A 21,960-nucleotide genomic window follows, 5' to 3' on the forward strand; every position below is an offset into this window, starting at 1 on the left:
TTTTAACAATGATATCCGTAAAAAAGGCTGATCAAAGAATTATGTGTTCGAATAATCATTGGCTTAAAGTTTAAACTGATGTCTTACGATACAGACGTCACTTAATTATTCCGGTGTTTCCTTTCGTCACGCTCCATTTGTGTGATCAGCTATTGACCTATATTAAACCATAAAACCAATCTACTCATTCATTTACGTATTTGTTTTTTCAGACGAAGATAGACTTGTTAACGAACACTTAACCTTTTGAGGAAATGAGAGGCATGGTTTGAAAGTTTTTTATAGGTCTCGGGAAACATTATATGGCAAAAGGTCAGGTATTTCTAGAGAAGATATGGAAAAGGCAAATATGTACCTATGTATTAAAGAAATATAAAGACGGGAGAAATTACAATACTCGTACCTACACCTTACTTAATAATCTGTAACCTGAATCTTATACATAATAAAAAGTGCCTCTTTGGACATCATAGAAAATCTTGCCTTTTACCACTATTTCAAAACTTAAACAATAAGCCTGCATGTTCTTATACGTCCAACATTTTTCCATTCAAAGTAAATTTTATTATCAGAAGTGTGAGATGGGAGTGGTGATATGCTGTTAGAATTAATCCACCGCATCAAAAATTGTGTCAAGGATACAATATACATGGCCAATGGTATATTGTTGGTAGTCCTTTATAATCATGGGAAATTAATTCAATTAGATAGATGTGCATTTATGACTACATTTCAATAGCTGAAAATCAGGTATCATGAATTTTAGTTTATTTGTGTTTCTGACAATATACAAAGGTTAAATGGCGTCTATATACATTGACCAAACATATTTACATAAAAGCCTATATTAGACTCAGTTTTCTTCGAGCGAAATATGAATTGCTGTCACTTTAGCGGTGAGATTCTTAAATAGATTTTAACTACGTGCAGATAAGAAATCCTAGTTTCGAAACTAGATGATAATGGAAGCCAGTTAATCAATTAAACAAAATTTCATGGCCAGTGTTACGCGATATATAATCCATAAGCCTTTCCAGAACAGGCCACTGTTTAAAAATAAGTAGATAGTTACTTAAAAAATTGTTACAATGAATATTCTTCTGCTGACGGTACTCACAGCAACCATAAACACAAGTGGTATGTGATAATTGCGTTTTTATATGATTTCTTAATTGAATTTTGTCTGAGCATTACACCATTTAAAACCATCCGTAATACCTACATGGTATTAATCGTAAACCGTACAGTTAAAAACAATTGATAAAGGTCGAGAACGGTTTTTTGTTTTAGCCTTAATCCCGTTAACAGAGCAGAAATTCTTAAATCCAAATGCGATGCTACGTCAATTGTTTGAAATAATGAGGCAAACTATTAAACAAGGTAGCCCTGAAAACAATGTGCCCGTCCTTGATCCAATGATATTTCTTAGAGAAGAAGTAACGATCCAGACGAGACTTATCAGGTAAAGCAAATATCCTGCAGGCTATTATAGTAATCGAATGTTTGCGTTTATTGACAAAAATAATTAATATCTAAGTATATAATCTAGGCACCTACTTCCCGCCCCGATTTCGTATTTCGAATACCTTACAGCGTGATAATAATAATATGTTGTCAATTATGGGATTATTATTTTTTTTATTCGATCTTGTACGAATCTGGTCCTCAACAATCTCTATGATAAAATTTATCGGGAGTCGATTTAACTATTTAATTCTGGTGATAGAGTAAAGTAAGAAAAAACATAATATCGACTCTACATAATATGATAATTAAGAATGACTGTTATGTAATGTACGAATGCTTTATAATTAAGACTTACCTACTAATTATTTATAAACAGTATGGGAGCAAATCTTACAAATGGTGTTATAAGAGGCCTAGGAGATTATCAATTAAATCATATAGAATTTAATCGTGATGAACTCGCAATTGTCATGGGACTTACCATTTCAAAGTTAACTATTGAATCAGGTAAGAAATTCACGCAGTTAAAAAATAAATACTTATAAGAAATAAGAAGCTTATGGGTTGTACATGCATAGGTACTTTTTTTATTAGTTTTTAGAGCTAGAAATATTGGCATTTTTCGACGACTAGGTTGCAGGTAAAAGGTTAATCTATTTGTAGAGCGGCTCTCTTTTTATTCATTCTAATATTGGTGACGTTATTTATCTTCACCACTCAAAGCAGCATCATTCTCTAAATCCAACCTTGACTTATAAACATAATGATATAATAACACAAGTAGATAGATAGGAACTTATTTAACTTTACCTAATCAATTTAAAATATGTTTTAGATTATTACGAAATGGATGGTTTCTTATTTGACAAGTTGCCGTTATTCGGCAAAGGGGAACTAAGGTTGGTAACTAATGTTTTTATGTATCTAATTACATAGTATATTTTTAAGTAGGTCGACCTTAAAATTTGAATGCATAAGAAACTTTGAAAAACATTTTTTCAGGTTCGAAATAAAAAATTTAGAAATATCATGCAAAGCTTTTTTAAGACCGTCTGAAAATAGTAAATCGACTTTAATTGATAATTTTGAAAACTTCAGATTCGACATGAAGGAAATTGCGGTAAGTAGGTACCTAATAGTTTCCAGAAAAATAACTCATTATTAATTTCGATTATATTACTCGCACATAGCCCATTCAGATGATATAATCTATAAATTATTATCAAGGGCATACTGATAAGGTAATTATATTATCTATTTATTGAATCAATAATAATTGATAAATTGTGTTTATCAAAAATAATAAGAATAAAAGGACATTAACCAAGTAGGTAGGTACTGTTCGTATCCTATATCAAGATCCGCGAGGAATTTACTATCTAGTATTTATTATTAGATTCGGCTTTTGTTTAGGTATTTTGAAATATACATTATTGTGTATCCTAAATTTACAACCAGATAAAAAATCAAAATGCCAGACTTGCCCTTCTTATAGACTTGCTCTTAGTAGATACAGAAGGATACAAATTTTTCATTTGGTTTCATTAATTGTATGACGAATATAATATAAAATGCACTGAACTGTTGCCTACCTACTTCACGGTCGATGTGATCTATTTGACTATTGATATAAAAAGGAAGGCATCATATTTAATCTCTCTTATTTACGACCTCATTGTAAACTTTTATAGGCATTGCAATAAAGTGCTATGAAAATAAATTGTCACAACAAAAACGAATGAACCTATTTATTCTAAAATTCAAAACTGGAGATGTTTTTTGCAAGTGACCGAAAATATAGGTAGAGTCTCTTTGATGAATTGATTATTATGCAACTCTACCATACATGAATAGCTCTGTTTCTTTGTGTAAATATAAATTGCGTATTTTGTTATGTATTTTTATCTCCAATATAATTAGAGCAACTAGTAGGTAACTATATAAAAATATATAAATTAACCTAGATCGAATGAGTTTATATAATAATATGTACAAATGTGTTTCTTATTTCAGTCTCACACGGAGTTTGGGGACAACGTGGACTGCATAATTAATAAAATATTAAAAGATGTTCTGGCTTCCTATTTTACAAGATTCAACAAATACATAGCCAAAGTATACAGTCCTCAGATAAAGAAGATTTTAAACCCGTTTTTAGATAAATTTGATTCATGGAGAATAATATCTAGTTTGTAATAATTATACCGCCTACTTACCTACCTACATTATGTGTTATGTATTATGTACTTCAAAGCTTTAATAAATGAATATTACTATCCACTGCTTTTATTTCATCTCTATTCCTTAGACTATGGTGCTTATTGATACACTCTTAAATGCTCTTAAAATATGGTGAATTAAGTAATTTGTATACGTAGTATATTATTATTAGTCTGTGGTAATACATGCCGATACTTATTATGTAATTGCATGTCGAATAAAAGAGAAAACTTATAGTAGTATGTATATTGCACACTGATCATTTATGTTTACACTAGCTTCCGCCCGCGACTCCGTCTGCGCGGATGTCGGTCTTCGCGTGGATGGTCTCCATTTTGAGTAACTCTGACAATGACATCTTATAAATATCTATTGGACCCAAATACGGCTAGACCTATAATAATACGCAACGTGTGTTCGCGGTTCTACAGAACAACGTCTATGGATAAAACTGAAAAATTAAGATTAATTTTTTTTTCTAAATAGGGTAAGTCCGGGGTAGTTGGCCATAGTTTTTTCTAAGCTCTATTAGAAATGAAATACTTTTGTTTTTGTGATTGTATTTATTTTTTATTAAACTTTGAAGATTCAACTATGATATTCTAAACATGAAAGTAACAATTTCTAATAATATCACCTAAATAATTTAAGTTTTTTAAAAATCACAATTGGCAATCTCTCCCGAGGTGTCCGGGCGTGATGGCCATGGCACTAGAGGTAAGATGGCCATAACTCAATTCTAACTAAGGCTTACTTTTTAGTCTAATTTTTAGTTTGAAGTCTTCTTTTCTCTTCTTCGCCACGTTTTTTTTTTTGGTTAATGTATCCACCTTTTCAGTTGACGTCACTTTGGAGACTGGTTTAGAATATTTTTAAGCAATCACGTGTCCCGGACATCTGTTAAGCTGTAGTTCAGCTTCATCCATGTTAAATAAGTAGTTAGGGGGTAACATCTCATTGTCTTGAATAAAGAACGCATTCAAGTAGTTGAAAGTATGCATTAACTTCTGATCTGTTCATAGTGTTGGCTCTAGGCTCTAGCCAAAAAAACTCCTTTTGACTTCCTAAGGGTAATCACTATTTCTGCTTTAGAACATCTGTTACCAGTCATATCCCGCTTTGATTTTGTTGGTTAAATTTATGCTATAATTTAAACTGTTCGGCTTATTCGTTGGCTATTCGCTCACGTGATCCATCGTTAAAGGAATTATTTTTCTTTATTCTTCTTTTTAATGAATGCCTAAAAAAGTTTAGGTATTTGGTACTAGAATCCTGCCACGCGTAGGTACGTTTATGCATTAACAGCTGCTTTTAGCGATTTTTCCGACCTATTACAGCCGCTGGCTTTCTCCTGTTTCTATTAGGCATTTAAAACAAATCTAAAAATAAATCAATTATAATACAAAACGTGATTTTTATACTATTACACTATGGCCATCATATACCGACTAGAATTGGCCATCTGTCCTTATATTCCAGAAGAGATGGCCACAACAAAAACTAAAACAAGTAATGACTAGAAGCAAATTATTTTGAGGTTATAACGTAGCACTGCTCGTATACTTTACAACAAAGACAAATATCACCATTATTTTAAGAAACCAACACCACAATTCCGTAAAATAGTTGACATCTAAAAAATATTCAAGCTATTTGAATCAAAAAACAAAGGATTTACTTATATTTTCTTTGTTTTTCGCTTAATATTTTGCCGTACTTTTGTCCTCACGCACGACGAGCAGCGAACTAAGCGCTAAACAGTAACAGTTAGTGAGCGAGTCACTGAAATATTTCGATAGGCCATCTCTACCTTATGGCCATCTACCCCGGAATTACCCTATTATCAGAATAAAAAGTATCCTATTTTACGCCCAGGATAATAAGGTATAATTATACCAAGTTTCATCGAAATCGAACCGTTAGTTTTCACGTGATGTCTTCATACAGACAGACAGACAGACAAAAAAATTTTTAATCACATATTTGGGTTTGGTATCGATCCAGTAACACTATTATTCTGCTATTTATTTTTTAATATTTTCAATGTACAGAATTGAACCTTCTACAGATTTATTATATATGTATAGATCAGACAATGAATAGGATGTGCGAAGTTCCGTGTTCCCTAGTGGGGTACGGGGCAGATGCATTTTGCATACATGTGTTTCATGGGATAAGTCGGTGATCAGCCTTCTGTGTCCTGCCAGACCGTCATATTTTATTTCTTCGTCTCCACCGGGAATCGAACCCAGGACACCTCGGTTCAACCACTGTACCAAGGAGGAAACTTTGATATAGAATAAAGATGATACAAATACAATCAATGCTTGGTTTAATTTTGCTACCTATATAGACGAAAAACTCTACCATAGAATAAGAAGTAACTCTACATACTCTCTAGAAATGTACTCAACATACGGTCTACGACAATAATTAACTAGTCACAGGTCAAGAATTAATAATTTTAAGTTTGATTGGTAAAAATAATTTAAATTGCCTACATACTTGTACTTGTAGGTAATAGGACCAAGTATTCAAAAGTAGATATGAAATGTATATCGTAGGAATTCTCAAAGTAACTGTCACATAATATCATTATCCTTTTTAAGGGTGGTCTTATAACTCAGGTATAGGCTCAGATCATTAAGTAATCTAAGGGTATAGGTTACTATTAAGTTAAAATATTTAAGTAGAGTCTAGCAAGAAAATAAATAAAATTTACGTAAGATACTGCAGTAAAAATAGAGTAGTTCATAATTTTAGTAAAAATAGTAAGTAATAATTAAAATTAAAAACCACATTATTATGTACATGTATTGAGTATTTATGATCTTTAAACAATAAAAACTAGTTATAATAATATACTATACCTACTTTGTCTCTTCCATATGTACCTACAATACCTACCTAAATAATGCGTAAAGATAAAATCAGTTTATCCATAACAATAGTTTAATTTACAGGATTGAACAATGAATAGTTTTATTGTTTTAGATAATATTGATTAATCAAGTAATTAGGTTGATTATTGTCCTATCTCTGATTTATTTGTCGCAGGTGATCGCTGATTTTTTAATTAATTGTTTTTATGAGCGACCAGTAGATTTTTGGCTCAAGCAAAACACAGGTGGGTTTTCCTCAAGTTCTGTAACACCTAATACATTTTCATAAGCATCCAATTGGTGACACGTAAGTAGGATTCAATTACAATATAAAAATACTAATATTAATAAGTACCTAATAAAATATGTGTTTTATAAAATTCAACGCGAAATTTTCTTATTCTACCTACTTTTACATCGCCGTGGTTAAATACGTGTACAGGCCGGGTCAATATATTCATTGCCAATCATTTTTTTATAAAAATATTACCCACCCTTTACGTATATATAATATTATGACCTATATAATACTAGCGGTCCGCCCCGGCTTCGCCCGTGGTACCTACATGTTTAAACTATCCTATCTCTCAAGTTGGATCGAAATGCACATGGTGTGCGAATTTTATTATAATCGGTTAAGTGGTTTAGGAGTCCATTGAGGACAAACATTGTGACACGAGATTTATATATATTAAGATTATACCTAGTGTTACATTTTAAATTTTTAACAAACTGATACTTTTAAATTTATTATTTTACTGTTTACTCACTAGTTTATATAATACCTACTAGTTTTCCGCCCGCGGCTTCGCCCGCTTTATCTAAAACCTAATAAATGATAAGTACTAAAACCGTCCTTTTCAAGAAATTCAAGAATCACTCTATTTATTAAAAAAATCGCATCAAAGTCAGTTGCGTAGTTTTAAAGATTTAGCATACATAGGAACATAGGGACAGAGAAAACGACTTTGTTTTATACTATGTAGTGATGAGCAAAGGCGAATGCAAAGAGTATACGTAGGTCATTATATTTCCAGTACACCCATTATTTCCGTATTATGTTAATGACGATATAATAACGAGGTTTTGATATCTGACATAACATTGCTTTTTACAATAGTTAAACAAAATATAGTCATAGGAAATGGTATATATTTTTGTATGTTTGCGTTTAAGACTACTTGATAAATGTATGAATAAACATTAAATACCTATGTTATGTAATTAATATAATGTTATTACTTTCAGGATGAAGATAGCAATTATATTGTTGGTAGCTGCTGTAGCGACGGCCGCGCCTAATACGGAAGTGAAGCAAGATGTTTTCGATATTGACGTAGGTGGGTAGTTACCTACATACTTAAAATATTATTTTTTTAGTAACTCATTTTCTTCCTTCATTGATTACTTCAAGATTTTCATTGGTAATGGGTACGATGCATTTGATAAGTTCACAAACTGCTACAGTTTAGGCATAGCAGATACCTATGACCTATGTAGAACCTATGTACCTGCGTGTGTCAGAAACGTTAAATGTTAACCAATGTTATTTTAACTACCAAAATTATTTTTAAACCGTAGAGCTAATAGAAGAGAAAGAGCTAAGTAAGTAAAAGACATGTGTACTTAATAATATATAGCTTATGGTAGGCCGTAGGTACTATGCCTCAGTCAGAATAGATATATCTACCTAGATCTAATTTTTATAGAAAATAATTACTACCACTATTTTCATAGAATATTATTATTATTTACAGCTGCGTTTGCAAACGCATCTCCAGAAAATCGCAACTTCCTCATAAACCAGTTGATTCGCCAAATAATCAACATCATCCGTATTTTCATCAGAGATGGATCGGCCCTCCTCGGCCTTCCTCCCCTGGACCCTCTCGTTGTAGACAATCTTCACTTAGATGTGCCAGCTGGCCTTATAAAGTAAGCATTAAATGTACCTACTTTTGAATGATAACTATGCACTTTTACTAAATAAACCTATATAATATCGTGAATATATGTTAGTGGAAAAGAAGACAATACATATTATATAGTTTTAGTTTAGTTTAAGTAATTATTGGCCTGGGATAAGTTGCAGATTTGAAATATTTATTGGGTGTTTAGTGTATTTAGTAACATATTAAAACTAGTAACTAACTACCTACTGAACTCTGCAGTATCTTCTTATAACATAATATTTAATGTATAGTCTAATTAATATATTATTATTGTTTATTCGCAGCTTAGACCTGCAATTAGCCGATGTATTAGTGACTGGTCTTGGAGGCTTCATTGTTCACAAGTCTGATCTCAAACTATCAGACCTTTCTTTCGATATTGATATCTCAGTTCCCCGTCTAACTATTTCAGCTGGTAAGCTATTTTACATATAAATTAATCGTTTCTAGTATTAAAAAAAGTCAAGTGGTAACGTCTACGTATTTTCATTCGTATTTTTTTTTCTATGAAGCTAACAAAGGGTTGATTGAATATTGTGATACTTTTAATACACTCGGAACAATATTATCCATTGAATAAATTAACTTACAGGACACTATGATCTCACCGGTGATCTTCTAACAGCTATTCCTTTATATGGAGACGGAAAAGCTGAGTAAGTTATTACTTTTATTTTTACTTTAGTCTTTTTGGTGCTTTATGCTTCTTTTATTTAATTTAATACTATTTTTAGGTTCATCGTTGAAGGATTCAGATTCCAAGCTAAGCTGTTTTTGAAACAGTCTACAGACAACGACCAAGCTACCGTTATTGACAGAATTGAAAATTTATCTTTCCAACTGCCACATTTCGAGGTATGTACTTGCTGTATCAATATTGAGAAATAATGAAAATTATCTAACAAAACACCGCGATTGAAATCAAATCAATATGGCGACAAACTTTTAATACGACACTAACTAAACTTTTGTGGTATTGTCCGATAAGACTATCTATTAGAGAAAAATGCACGATATCTACTCCATTAAGCACAAAAACATTTACCTAAAATGCTTAAAATCTTACACTGTATTGAATTACTAAAAAATGTAACATTAAACATTGCCTACCTAGATACTATTTAAACTTCACTATCTTAATTCTTAATCATTATGTCTTCCAGTCCAAGCTGTCCGGAGTCATCGGAGGTGGAGACATTGACGGCATAGTTAATTCCGTCGTCGAAGAGGTGATCATCGACTACGTGAACCGCTTCCAGGGCGCCATCTCCAAGCTCGCCAGCAACATCGTACTTTCCGTTCTAAATCCGGTCCTGAACCAACTCAACTCTTGGCCATGGATCGCCGCCATTTTACCAAGACCCTAATTTGAACATCTTGCTGTTAAATATAAATTGATTATTTAATGCTTTGTTTTTTTTTTGTTAGTTGAATAAAGGTAAAATAATATATTTTAACCTTCTTCGCTCTATATTTATAACATACAATTTGAAAATAAAAAGCAAAACGTATGCAATTTTTTAATCCGTGTTTTAGATTTTTTTAACAATTCTACCAAATACCATTAAAATGAGTAAAACACAGAACAAGCTCAACACCGATTTAATAAGCCTTTAATAAACACTTACAATGAACTTTTATCACACTTCACCAAACTTCGCGGCACATCCCAGATATGTCCAATTGGGATCCTGGTGGACAATCATTGGTGTAAACCGGCGAGTCATCGAAATCGATATTCTTTATGATAACATCATATTCCTGTACAACTTCTGGATATTGATAGAGTTCTCCTCGAATAAGTGCAGATAGTGCAGGACTGCATAATACGATCAATGTTATTGCAGCTAATAATATTCTTGACCACATTTTGGTGAGACTCACAACAGTATGAAGGGGTCGAGAGATCCTCGGTGACTGCTCATATGTTTGGAAGCAGAAATCGCCACATCATTATCGAGGTTAAGCATATACATCCGTTCAGCCCACGCATGTGTTTATTCGCGTTAACTTATCCAGATATCAGTCCTTTATTTCAATTGTTCATTGTCGAATAAAATGTAACGTATGATTTCAACGTAATTTTATTTTTGAACACTGACTTCATAAAGCATTCAAGTAACATTGTTGCGAGACAGAACAAAGTCTAAGTTGTAATAAATTTATCATTTACTCGACCTTTGTCCTAAGTTCTCATCCACGCAGCATAGCTGCATAGCACATCTCTGGTGGAAAGCCCGCATTCCTATTAAACTCATGCTACAGTGTGCATACAAAATATAGAAGTTCTATCAGATTCTTTTTGATTCTTCTGCATAAGTTAGGTATATTTTCCTTGGGTTTCGAAGTAATTAATAATCTTTCAATTTAGTTAGGTATAGTTTATTACCAAGTCAATAAAAACTCAACTACTACAGCATTACAAAAAGAAGGAATAGAAAACTTACAGCTATGGTAAATACAATGCAACATCAACATGTATAGAGTTGAAAATGTAGTAAAGTTGAATTAGAACACATTGGAGTAAGAATAATAGTCAGTTTAAATGCAAAAATTCTTAAAATTTTGTAACATTGTTTTGCAGATTAATATTATTGAATATCATACAAATAAATTAATATATTAGTAGAAAATACATACTATGATTTTCGTATTTCAATTTTTATAATTATTTTTGTGAAATTATGTATACGTGATTTACTCCAACATTTTCTAATAAAATATTATAAAAGATGCAACAGTTTTAAAAAAAATATCTTTATCACAGTTTTGGCAGTTGTTGCCTGTTTAATAATCAATGCAGAAGTTACTTTTATAAACTATTTTTTAACAATTATGTTTCTTCGACACAATTATAGGTAACTACATATCTAAAGGTACATTAATATTTTAAAGACTACCCAACATTAATAAAACTTTGAAATAAAATTAACATAATATATTTTCAAATTTAAAAGAATAATTTACAGTTACTAATACAAAAATCCCAGAAATTATTATTAAGTAGGTAGTTATTTCTTGTTTACCTTTAATGTGCTGTAATGCATTTATTTCCCAATGCCTATTATGTACCTACATCCTACATACATACAGACTTTGTTTAAATTTAATTTATATTAAATAAATATTAGCCGCCATACAATTCCCCTTCAGATTATTAATTTCCAAAAGATCTCACTTTTAAAACCACTACATACTACTGTCCAAATTTTCAGAATATTTTTTTCTTTTTTTAACCATCCGCTCAATCCATTCACAATTTTTTATTTATTTATAATAAGTACCTACCATAGAAACTGTCCATAATTCAAAATTAATATGTATAATTATTATAATTTAATAAGTATATAGTATACTTGACCACTTTTCTTAATGGTTATATTTAAGTAGCAATTTTTGCATCATGTTAAATAAAGATAGCCACAAATATATGTAAATCTTTATAAGAATTGAGTTAAAACTCATAATTTAATCTTATTTTTCATATCACAATATACGAAATAGGAAAAGATAAAAATAATTCCGACTTATGATGAATATGATTATATGACAATAATATTTAGTTAGGTATTTGCCTTTCCTTGGGTTTGGGGGGTTGTTGGCGTTCCCTGGGTTGCGGTGGAGGCTGCCTCTCCCTTGGCTGCGGAGGCAGTTGGGCGTTCGTTTTCCGCGGTTGGGGAGGTGACTGGCGCGGCCGGGGCTCCGGTGGCGGGTGACGCTCACGAGGCGCTGGCGGTTGCTGTATGTTTGAACTCATGCTGGAAAATAACACTGCTTCTTTACTCTACAGTTTTTCCAGTTATAGGGAGAAGAATCTTTAGTTCTGTAATATATGTTATATTTTAATACAGAAATTTACAATGGTAAGTATAAATTAAATCATTGCGAGTTTGCAATAAGAAAGAAAACCAACACTATAATTTAAGGAAGTTAAATATTACAGTAGTACCTATATATTGTAACGTATAAAATATTAAATGTTGCTGCAATGTTTTCTAATGATAAATGTTTGTTTACATAGAAACGAGGCTTTTATTGATTTGAAGTTATCTCAACGTTAGTTATGGGCGTGTATTTACATATTACCTAGGAAAATTACCTTTTATTTCAAAAATATTCACATCAATTTAAATAATAGGTTTAGTTTTAATTGAAATCAGTAGTGTTGATTGTTCTTTTTTTCAATACAACTTTGTGCCTGTCGCCTGTGACCTGTGTCTGTGATCCACAGATTAAGTATTAGTTACTACGTATTGCTGGTCGACGGCCAACTAAACAGAGCACTAAACAACAATTGGACACTACTCGCACTACTCACCTGCACTCGCACTAATCACCTGCACTCGCAGTCAATTGGACACTACTCGCACTACACACCTGCACTCGCACTAATCACCTGCACTCGCAGTCAATTGGACACTACTCGCACTACACACCTGCACTCGCACTCATCACCTGCACTCGCACTAATCAAAGTGTGAACCAGCCTGTGATCGTTTGAATCACAGATTAAGTATTAGCACAGACTAATAATAATATACTACGTATACAACAGACGGTGCACTCCATACAAAAAAAGTTGCACTATGAATTTACGCAATTAAAGCGCCAGTGGGGAAATAACGTACTACGTGTTCGATTATATCTCTTAGTCTTTTGCTTTTAACACACTAGATGGCACGTTAAACACAGACTTGATGTTCTTTTCCTTCCAGAGCCACTAGATGGCACTAATGTAAATATATGTACACGTACCTTTTATTTTCAAGTCTTTGGCGTCAAGTGTCAACGTCAACTGTCAACATAATATTTTGTACCTACTCGGATTTTTAAATGTAAATACGATTCTCCACAAAAACATTGTAGACACAAGAAAGGGATTTCTACATTTGCTACTAAGAAGGATATGGGATCATGAAGGATTTCATCTGTTTTAATACCAGTAAAATGGAATGAGCGCCGTGGCCGTGACTGTGTTTGGTACATAAAGAATGACAAACATTCAACTTAAAATTATTATGAGTGCATTACGGGCAAGGGCACAATAAGTTGTCCTTTGACTTAGATGTACTTAATTTTAAGGAACACTAAAATGGATGGCTAGAATAGCTGGTATAATCGCATACATAGTATTTATTTCTAGTCTGTTGTATAAATAATCAAAGACTACAAAATATATAGTGAACTATGTCTTTAATATTAATTCTACAGTTTACAGTGTAGTGTGTAATCTATTGTATGTGTGCGTCTAGAATATATAGTCCTGTTGTTCTACAGTTTAAGCAGTTCAATACAAGCTTACAGTCGAGTCAAGTGTTTCATTAACCACCAACCATTGCATGGCAACCCTGCCAGTTTTGTAAATTGTAGTCTACCTAACCTGACTGTTGGTTTTGATTTGTATCACACAAAGAATACTATACCAAATTTCAAGAAATAAGAATTAAATATTTGATTAACTTTTACTAATATACAGGAGCTTATACATCAAACAAGACCAAAGCAGGGCTTTGGAGAAAGTGTGTATGGACAAAGACCACAATACATATGGTGCGGACAACTGCATGAAAAGCATGCAGTAAGGGACATTAAATAAATAAATAAAACACATATATTGTCAAGATCACAACACGAGATACATTTATAAACGAAGGAAAAACAAAAAGAAATAAAAAGAAAAATAATTAAATAAAAATAATCTTATTCCTAAGAACTGTAATGTGGCAGTGAGTGACCTGACAAATGGAGCCAACTCAGTATATGATGGCAAGGTGATTAATACCTCACCACCACTGATTTTCAGTGACCCCAAGTGACTATTGGAGTTTCAGTCTAGAATTGTATATAATGATAATTTAACATGAGTATATTATGTGAAAGATATATTTCTATTAATATGATAAATACTAATAAATAAATACATCAGTTAAAACATGATATACATATATATACATATATATATTATGTATAGGTAGATATAATATCAGTATGTAATTATGTATATACTTAATGTAAATAAATAAAATTAAATTATGTATATGTTACCGGAAATGTATGAAATCAAGGAATTGTATACAAATCCTAGTGGTCTAAGATCCGAATATAAGTCGAAATGCAACGGCGTGATAATAGAATGAGACCAATTTTATAATAAATTAAGTGTATTAAAAATGGTTTGACTGGAAAAATCCTGGACAGGATATTTTTTATTAATTATTAAAAAAAAAATATTTTCATTTTTTATTAATTGCAGTTTCGAGATAATAAAACAAACGTTATTTGAAGACTTTTTAACGAATGGGTCTCAAACTAATAGGAAATGTGTACAATGTCAATGCCACTTAGGAAATGTATAAAATATTGTTTAATAAACTATTTAATGCATACATATCCTAGTAAATGTATAATCTTCCTTGGAATTATATATAATTATATATAATCCCAATATCGTATTAGGAAATGTATATAAAGTAAATGATTTCTGTAATAAAACACGTTGTTATTTTTTTTATTATAGCACTTATTGAGACAATCGGGTAACAGTCTTACCGTAAAATAATAATAATATGTTCATATTATCTTACTAATTAACATTTCTTAAATCAACTTATATTCAATCAAATCAAATTTTCATTTAAGTATTTAAGGGTGCTATTACCGATTTTTAACAAAAAACGCTATTTTACGGTACCATTTTAACTCAAAGCAATTACACGTGAGAACAAAGTAATATCTTAATTTAAAGATAATATATTCAGATCTACGATCATCTTATAAAAATTGTACGACGTCTTACAAAATTGTCGCTGAAATACGATTTTCCCAGCACAATGATCGCATAAAATGCAAAAAAATGGGGTCTAAAACGGTACAATTTTAAGAAAATTAAAAGCCTAATCTATCTTCTTACCTATAAATTATTGAGGGATATACATATAGTCCTTTATAGATTCTGATAATTTTTTTGTATCTAAATCAAAATTTTATTTCAATTATTAGCTAAATTAAAAATACTTGTCGATTTCTTCATTCATTTTGCTCTCGCGGGTCGTCAGACCGCGCTCAGAAGCGCTCTTGGAAGGACGGGTGTATCGCTCCTCGTCCCAAAAATAAAACGAATTAGAAAAAGATTACTGTGCGTGCACTGTCGTTTTCGCGATTTGAAATATTTGATACTTTATAAGAGTAAACTGTTTATCTTTCATATTCCAATTATTTGTAATTTTAAATTATGTTTTAAAAATGACCTTGCCTGAGATGCTCTTTTTTATGGGTTGTTGAATAGATTGGTGGGGTGAAACAATTCAAGATGGCGTCGACGAAAATTTGACTTTTTTTTCGTGATGGGTGTCATTTTCAAAGTTTTTGGGGTAGCTATTAACGAATATGAGGTCAAAACTGAAATCCAAGATGGCGCTGACGAAAATTGTACATCTTTTCGTCATGGGTGTCATGTCATTTTAATGGTTTTTGGGGTAGCTATTAACCAATATGAGGTCAAAACTAAAATCCAAGATGGCGCCGACGAAAATTGTACATCTTTTCGTCATGGGTGTCATTTTCATGGTTTTTGGGGTAGCTATTAACGAATATGAGGTCAAAACTAAAATCCAAGATGGCGCCGACGAAAATTGTACATCTTTTCGTCATGGGTGTCATTTTCATGGTTTTTGGGGTAGCTATTAACCAACATGAGGTCAAAACTAAAATCCAAGATGGCGCCGACGAAAACTTTTACATATTTTCGTCATGGGTGTCATTTTCATGGTTTTTGGGGTAGCTATTAACGAATATGAGGTCAAAACTAAAATCCAAGATGGCGCCGACGAAAAATTTGACATATTTTCGTCATGGGTGTCATTTTCATGGTTTTTGGGGTAGCTATTAACAAATATGAGGTCAAAACTATAATCCAAGATGGCGCTGACGAAAATTTGACTTTTTTTCGTGATGGGTGTCATTTCCATGGTTTTTGGGGTAGCTATTAACGAATATGAGGTCAAAATTATAATCCAAGACGGCGCCGACGAAAATTTTACATCTTTTCGTCATGGGTGTCATTTTCATGGTTTTTGGGGTAGGTATTAACCAATGTGAGGTCAAAACAAAAAACCAATATGGTGCCGACGAAAATTTTACATCTTTTCGTTATGGGTGTCATTTTCATGGTTTTTGGGGTAGCTATTAACGAATATGAGGTCAAAACTATAATCCAAGATGGCGCCGACAAAACTTTTACATCTTTTCGTCATGGGTGTCATTTTCATGGTTTTTGGGGTAGGTATTAACCAATGTGAGGTCAAAACAAAAATCCAATATGGTGCCGACGAAAATTTTACATCTTTTCGTTATGGGTGTCATTTTCATGGTTTTTGGGGTAGCTATTAACGAATATGAGGTCAAAACTATAATCCAAGATGGCGCCGACAAAACTTTTACATCTTTTCGTCATGGGTGTCATTTTCATGGTTTTTGGGGTAGCTACTAGCTATTAACCAATATGAGGTCAAAACTGAAAAAATTGTATATCTTTTCGTTATGGGTGTCATTTTCATGGTTTTTGGGGTAGCTATTAACCCGTTTGAGGTCAAAACTAAAATCCAAGAAGGCACCGACGAAAAGTTTGACATCTTTTCATCATGGGTGTCATATTTTCATGGTTTTTGGAGAAGCTATTAACGAATATAAGGTCAAAACTATAATCCAAGATGGCGCTGACGAAAATTAGACTTTTTTCGTGACGGGTGTCATTTTCATGGTTTTTGGGGTAGCTATTAACGAATATGAGGCCAAACCTAAAATCCAAGATGGTCATCGAATTTCAAGATCGCGTCATGGTAATACTGTCGCGTTATGGAGCAAGGCGGCGATTTTGGTATCTATGAATCTCGCCAAAGAAAATTCACTCCTGCCACTTTTTTCGGCACACACGTTCTTTTTTATTTTATTCTCTTCGTTTAAATGTTTTAGATAAACTATATTTTAAATATAGTTTAGCGAATATATTTAAAGTTAATAATATCTGTCAGAATATAAACACAGATGATGATTGCCACAGAGTTGCGTTTTATATTACATTTCTAAATTCTAAATATGCATTTCAATGTTCTTTAAAATTGTTTTTTTAAGACTTTCTACAAAACTGTAGTTGTTTACGTTTTTGTTATTTTATTTAAGTTTACTTTAAAGGAGTAAGAAAAATATACCTATTTATCGACGGTTACATTGGGGATTTGATAATACCTACATAGCTACCCCAAAAACCATGAAAATGACACCCGTGTCTAAAAGATGTAAAATTTTCGTCGGCGCCATCTTGGATTTTAGTTTTGACCTCACATTCGTTAATAGCTACCCCAAAAACCATGAAAATGACACCCATAACGAAAAGATGTAAAATTTTCGTCGGCACCATATTGGATTTTTGTTTTGACCTCACATTGGTTAATACCTACCCCAAAAACCATGAAAATGACACCCATGACGAAAAGATGTAAAAGTTTTGTCGGCGCCATCTTGGATTATAGTTTTGACCTCATATTCGTTAATAGCTACCCCAAAAACCATGAAAATGACACTCATGACGAAATGATGTCAAATTTTCGTCGGCGCCATTTTGGATTTTAAATTTGACCTCATATTGATTAATAGATACCCCAATTACCATGAAAATGACACCCATGACGAAAAGATGTAAAATTTTCGTCGGCGCCATCTTAGATTTTAGTTTTGACCTCATATTGGTTAATAGATACCCTAATAACCGTGAAAATGACACCCATGATGAAAATATGTAAAATTTTCGTCCGCGCCATCTTGGATTTTAGTTTTGACCTCACATTGGTTAATAGATACCCTAATAACCGTGAAAATGACACCCATGACGAAAATATGTAAAATTTTCGTCGGCGCCGTCTTGGATTATAATTTTGACCTCATATTCGTTAATAGCTACCCCAAAAACCATGAAAATGACACCCATCACGAAAAAAAGTCAAATTTTCGTCAGCGCCATCTTGGATTATAGTTTTGACCTCATATTTGTTAATAGCTACCCCAAAAACCATGAAAATGACACCCATGACGAAAATATGTCAAATTTTTCGTCGGCGCCATCTTGGATTTTAGTTTTGACCTCATATTCGTTAATAGCTACCCCAAAAACCATGAAAATGACACCCATGACGAAAATATGTAAAATTTTCGTCCACGCCATCTTGGATTTTAGTTTTGACCTCATATTGGTTAATAGCTACCATGAAAATGACACCCGTGTCGAAAAGATGTAAAATTTTCGTCGGCGCCATCTTGGATTTTAGTTTTGACCTCATATTGGTTAATAGATACCCCAATTACCATGAAAATGACACCCATGACGAAAAGATGTAAAATTTTCGTCAGCGCCATCTTAGATTTTAGTTTTGACCTCATATTGGTTAATAGATACCCTAATAACCGTGAAAATGACACCCATGACGAAAAGATGTACAATTTTCGTCAGCGCCATCTTGGATTTCAGTTTTGACCTCATATTCGTTAATAGCTACCCCAAAAACTTTGAAAATGACACCCATGACGAAATGATGTCAAATTTTCGTCGGCGCCATTTTGGATTTTAAATTTGACCTCATATTGATTAATAGCTACTCCAACTCCTTGAAAATGACACCCATGACGAAAAGATTTCAAATTTTCGTCGGCGCCATCTTGGATTTTAGTTTTGACCTCATATTGGTTAATAGCTACCCCAAAAACCACCCAAATTTGCAAATGTGTTTGCTACTTAGGAAAAGTTCAGATTTAAAGATATAGGTAATGTGACGAATTTAATTTATTGCATTCCGACTGTTTCTCGGAATAACATACATTTACTAAGAATTGCATACAAATACAATGCCGGGTTTAATATATTGCCGGTAACATAATATTATGTATGATAATAATTCTTAAAGTATTTTATAGATACATTTCTTAAAAAGCTTCGATATATTATGAATAATATGTACACAATATACAATAATACAATTCATATTCAAATTGTTGTAAAATAGTCACACTTTTTTAAGTTGGTTGAATTCACTAAAATACACATAAGGATCGTACCTACTAATAAAAGTAACAAAATGAATTTTTAAAGTTCCCAGTAATCTTCTGGAATCAATTTCAATAAAAATATAAAAAAAATAATATCAAGTATGAATATGGTTTATAAAATGGAATGCGCTATGTTTACGTGAGCGTGATGTCCCGCGAACCACGTTGCGACGTTAAATACCTAAATTTGAGTAGCGCAGATTTGTGACAGCGTCCTTAAAAAAGTATTTTATACATTTCTTAAAAAGCTTCGATATTGTATACAATAATACAATTCATATTCAAATTGTTGTAAAATAGTCCCACTTTTTTAAGTTGGTTGAATACACTAAAATACTTATAAGGATCGTACCTACTAATAAAAGTAACAAAATGAATTTTTTAAAGTTCCCAGTAATCTTCTGGAATCAATTTCAATAAAAATATAAAAAAAAAAAATATCACGTATGAAGATGGTCTATAAAATGGATTGCGCTATGTTTACGTGAGCGTGATGTCCCGCGAACCACGTTGCGACGTTAAATATACCTAAATTTGAGTAATAGTCCGGGATACATCGTCCATTTTTGCAAGTGATTACTATCAAGCTAATTTTTCGTGAGTAGCTTTATTTTGATGAGATGCCCAATAATTTCATGTACGAAACTCTCGATTGTGGTAGCTTACAGAGGTAACAAGGATAAAAATTTTTGATTTGACGGTACCCAAATATTTATTACGCAATTTGTAGGACAATATGTCTGTTGAATTATACAAGTATTAAATAAGTGAAAATAAAAAAATCAGCTGGTTAGTAATCATTTATGATGACTTCGTTATCGATACACATTGGAAAGGGGGACTCTTTGATCAAACCATAGATTTTGTAGGACAAATATTTTTTCGAATAATTTAGATAATAATCTTGAGATTTAACAAAAAAAAACATTCAGTTGGTAATTAATATTTGAGAACCATCAAATCAAAATATTTTATCCTTGTTTCCTCTGGTAGCTACCACAAACAAGAGTTTCGTACATGAAATTATTGGGCATCTCATCAAAATAAAGCTACTCACGAAAAATTAGCTTGATAGTAATCACTTGCAAAAATGGACGATGTATCCCGGACTATAACGCAGATTTGTGACAGCGTCCTTAAGGTAATCAGTCCCCTCGTCCTGCTGTCCCCGTGTACATGTCGCAGTTGGATTGTATAATCCGCCGTATTACAAACGGCCGGCATTTTGTAATATGCCGAAATTCGTCTTTTTCAAACATTCTACAAAAAGACGGTCGCGAGCCGACGGAGCCCCACTTCGTGGGGCTCCTATTTCTGTATAGTTCTAAAAAACACGAACCTAACCTAACCCACCCCCTTATCCAAACCAAAAATTTCTGATTACGAATTTTCGGCATATTACAAAATGCCGGCCGTTTGTAATTCGGCGGATTATACAATCCGATTGCGACATACATACCCCTCGTCCCGCGTACCTTCCAATATCTTAGATGTTTTACATTTCCGACTGTTAGTTAGGTAATATATGGATTTCCTAGGAAATGTGTACTATAAAATAATTTATTTCACACATTTCCATGCGATTTTAGGAATTACATACATTTCCTGGGAATTTTATACAATGACGGATTACATACATTTCCGTTAACATATACTTACAATGTTTATAATTATAATGATAAATAGGCAGAAAATAAGGGTCTATATAATGTTATGTTATATTATAACCAGTAAATAAAATAAATATTTAATTAAAGTTTATGTGTAAACTGTAATTCGATACAAATGCAGGGTTAGAACAGGATTTTAAAATATGTCTCCGGTATTGGAAACGAAAATTATTAATATTTGTCAAACTGGTTAAATGGTGGTGGAATGTTGTTCCAACACTTATGGCTCTTTCAATTTATGCGTTTCGTATCGGACCGCTAGTCGCTACAGTGCCGAAGCTGTGCGTTTGTCGTACGGCGCACGGCCGGTCGTTTGTTTTCATACAAAATGCACAGTGCGGCAACAGCGCGGCGTCCGTACCGCGAACGCTCGACAGCAGGACGGCAATCTACAGATCACCCATATTTGGCAATCTCGCTTCACCTAATGGCCTTGTCTGTTCAAGCCGAAATGAATTAATTACCTACTGCAAAAATTAAATAATTTAGATTACCTGGAAAAGACAAGGAAAATAAACTTTAAACAAGTGTTCGACCGATTATTACCAAGTAGGTAAATAAATTAATGACAAGACAAGGTAATTAATGCTAATAATTTCCTAAAGAAAACATTTTTTTCAAAATTTTCACATAATAGGTACTAGTACCTAACTAGACTCAAAAGTTTATGATAAG

At 32.5% G+C, this 21,960-nt stretch overlaps 2 protein-coding genes and 1 long non-coding RNA gene across 5 annotated transcripts; 2 read left to right on the forward strand and 1 right to left on the reverse strand.

Moving 5' to 3' along the window:
- The first annotated feature begins 973 nt into the window (after nt 1-973).
- LOC149909723 (uncharacterized) lies at nt 974-3,716 on the forward strand. 2 transcript variants are annotated; one of them, XM_090119816.1, is made up of 6 exons: nt 981-1,137; nt 1,291-1,462; nt 1,844-1,974; nt 2,303-2,366; nt 2,470-2,587; nt 3,481-3,716. In XM_090119816.1, exons 1-6 carry the CDS (start codon nt 1,089-1,091, stop codon nt 3,661-3,663), a joined length of 717 nt encoding a protein of 238 aa, XP_089975942.1. In that variant the 5' UTR covers nt 981-1,088; the 3' UTR covers nt 3,664-3,716. The 2 variants fall into 2 exon arrangements, with proteins under 2 accessions (XP_089975943.1, XP_089975942.1); XM_090119817.1 differs by lacking the exon at nt 2,470-2,587 and having other exon boundaries at nt 974-1,137; nt 3,481-3,618.
- Nucleotides 3,717-6,726: 3,010 nt separating this feature from the next.
- LOC149909724 (uncharacterized) lies at nt 6,727-9,933 on the forward strand. Of its 2 annotated transcripts, none has more exons than XM_090119813.1 (7): nt 6,727-6,814; nt 7,818-7,909; nt 8,327-8,504; nt 8,806-8,936; nt 9,114-9,177; nt 9,256-9,376; nt 9,685-9,933. In XM_090119813.1, exons 2-7 carry the CDS (start codon nt 7,819-7,821, stop codon nt 9,886-9,888), a joined length of 789 nt encoding a protein of 262 aa, XP_089975939.1. In that variant the 5' UTR covers nt 6,727-6,814; nt 7,818; the 3' UTR covers nt 9,889-9,933. The 2 variants fall into 2 exon arrangements, with proteins under 2 accessions (XP_089975939.1, XP_089975938.1); XM_090119812.1 differs by having other exon boundaries at nt 6,791-6,876.
- A 174-nt stretch (nt 9,934-10,107) lies between these two features.
- On the reverse strand, nt 10,108-12,748 carry LOC149909725 (uncharacterized). Its single transcript, XR_016458598.1, has 2 exons — nt 12,621-12,748; nt 10,108-12,279 (listed from the first exon to the last, which is right to left on the reverse strand). It is a non-coding gene; the product is annotated as an uncharacterized LOC149909725 (long non-coding RNA).
- Between the last annotated feature and the right edge of the window lie 9,212 nt (nt 12,749-21,960).

The sequence above is a fragment of the Colias eurytheme genome, chromosome 3 (assembly GCF_061535395.1).
Source record: "Colias eurytheme isolate Ceu_HAF_F1 chromosome 3, ilColEury1 Martin Lab GWU primary, whole genome shotgun sequence".
NCBI lineage: Eukaryota > Metazoa > Arthropoda > Insecta > Lepidoptera > Pieridae > Colias > Colias eurytheme.

Bases quoted from the DNA above. Each gene is read 5' to 3' on its own strand.
- LOC149909724 (XM_090119813.1), top strand. From the start codon at position 7,819: ATGAAGATAGCAATTATATTGTTGGTAGCTGCTGTAGCGACGGCCGCG. The intron at 7,910-8,326 runs GTGGGTAGTTAC...TATTATTTACAG, and splicing joins TGTTTTCGATATTGACGTAG to CTGCGTTTGCAAACGCATCT. The intron at 9,178-9,255 runs GTAAGTTATTAC...TACTATTTTTAG, and splicing joins TATGGAGACGGAAAAGCTGA to GTTCATCGTTGAAGGATTCA.
- LOC149909723 (XM_090119816.1), top strand. From the start codon at position 1,089: ATGAATATTCTTCTGCTGACGGTACTCACAGCAACCATAAACACAAGT. The intron at 1,463-1,843 runs GTAAAGCAAATA...ATTTATAAACAG, and splicing joins ATCCAGACGAGACTTATCAG to TATGGGAGCAAATCTTACAA. The intron at 1,975-2,302 runs GTAAGAAATTCA...AATATGTTTTAG, and splicing joins AAAGTTAACTATTGAATCAG to ATTATTACGAAATGGATGGT.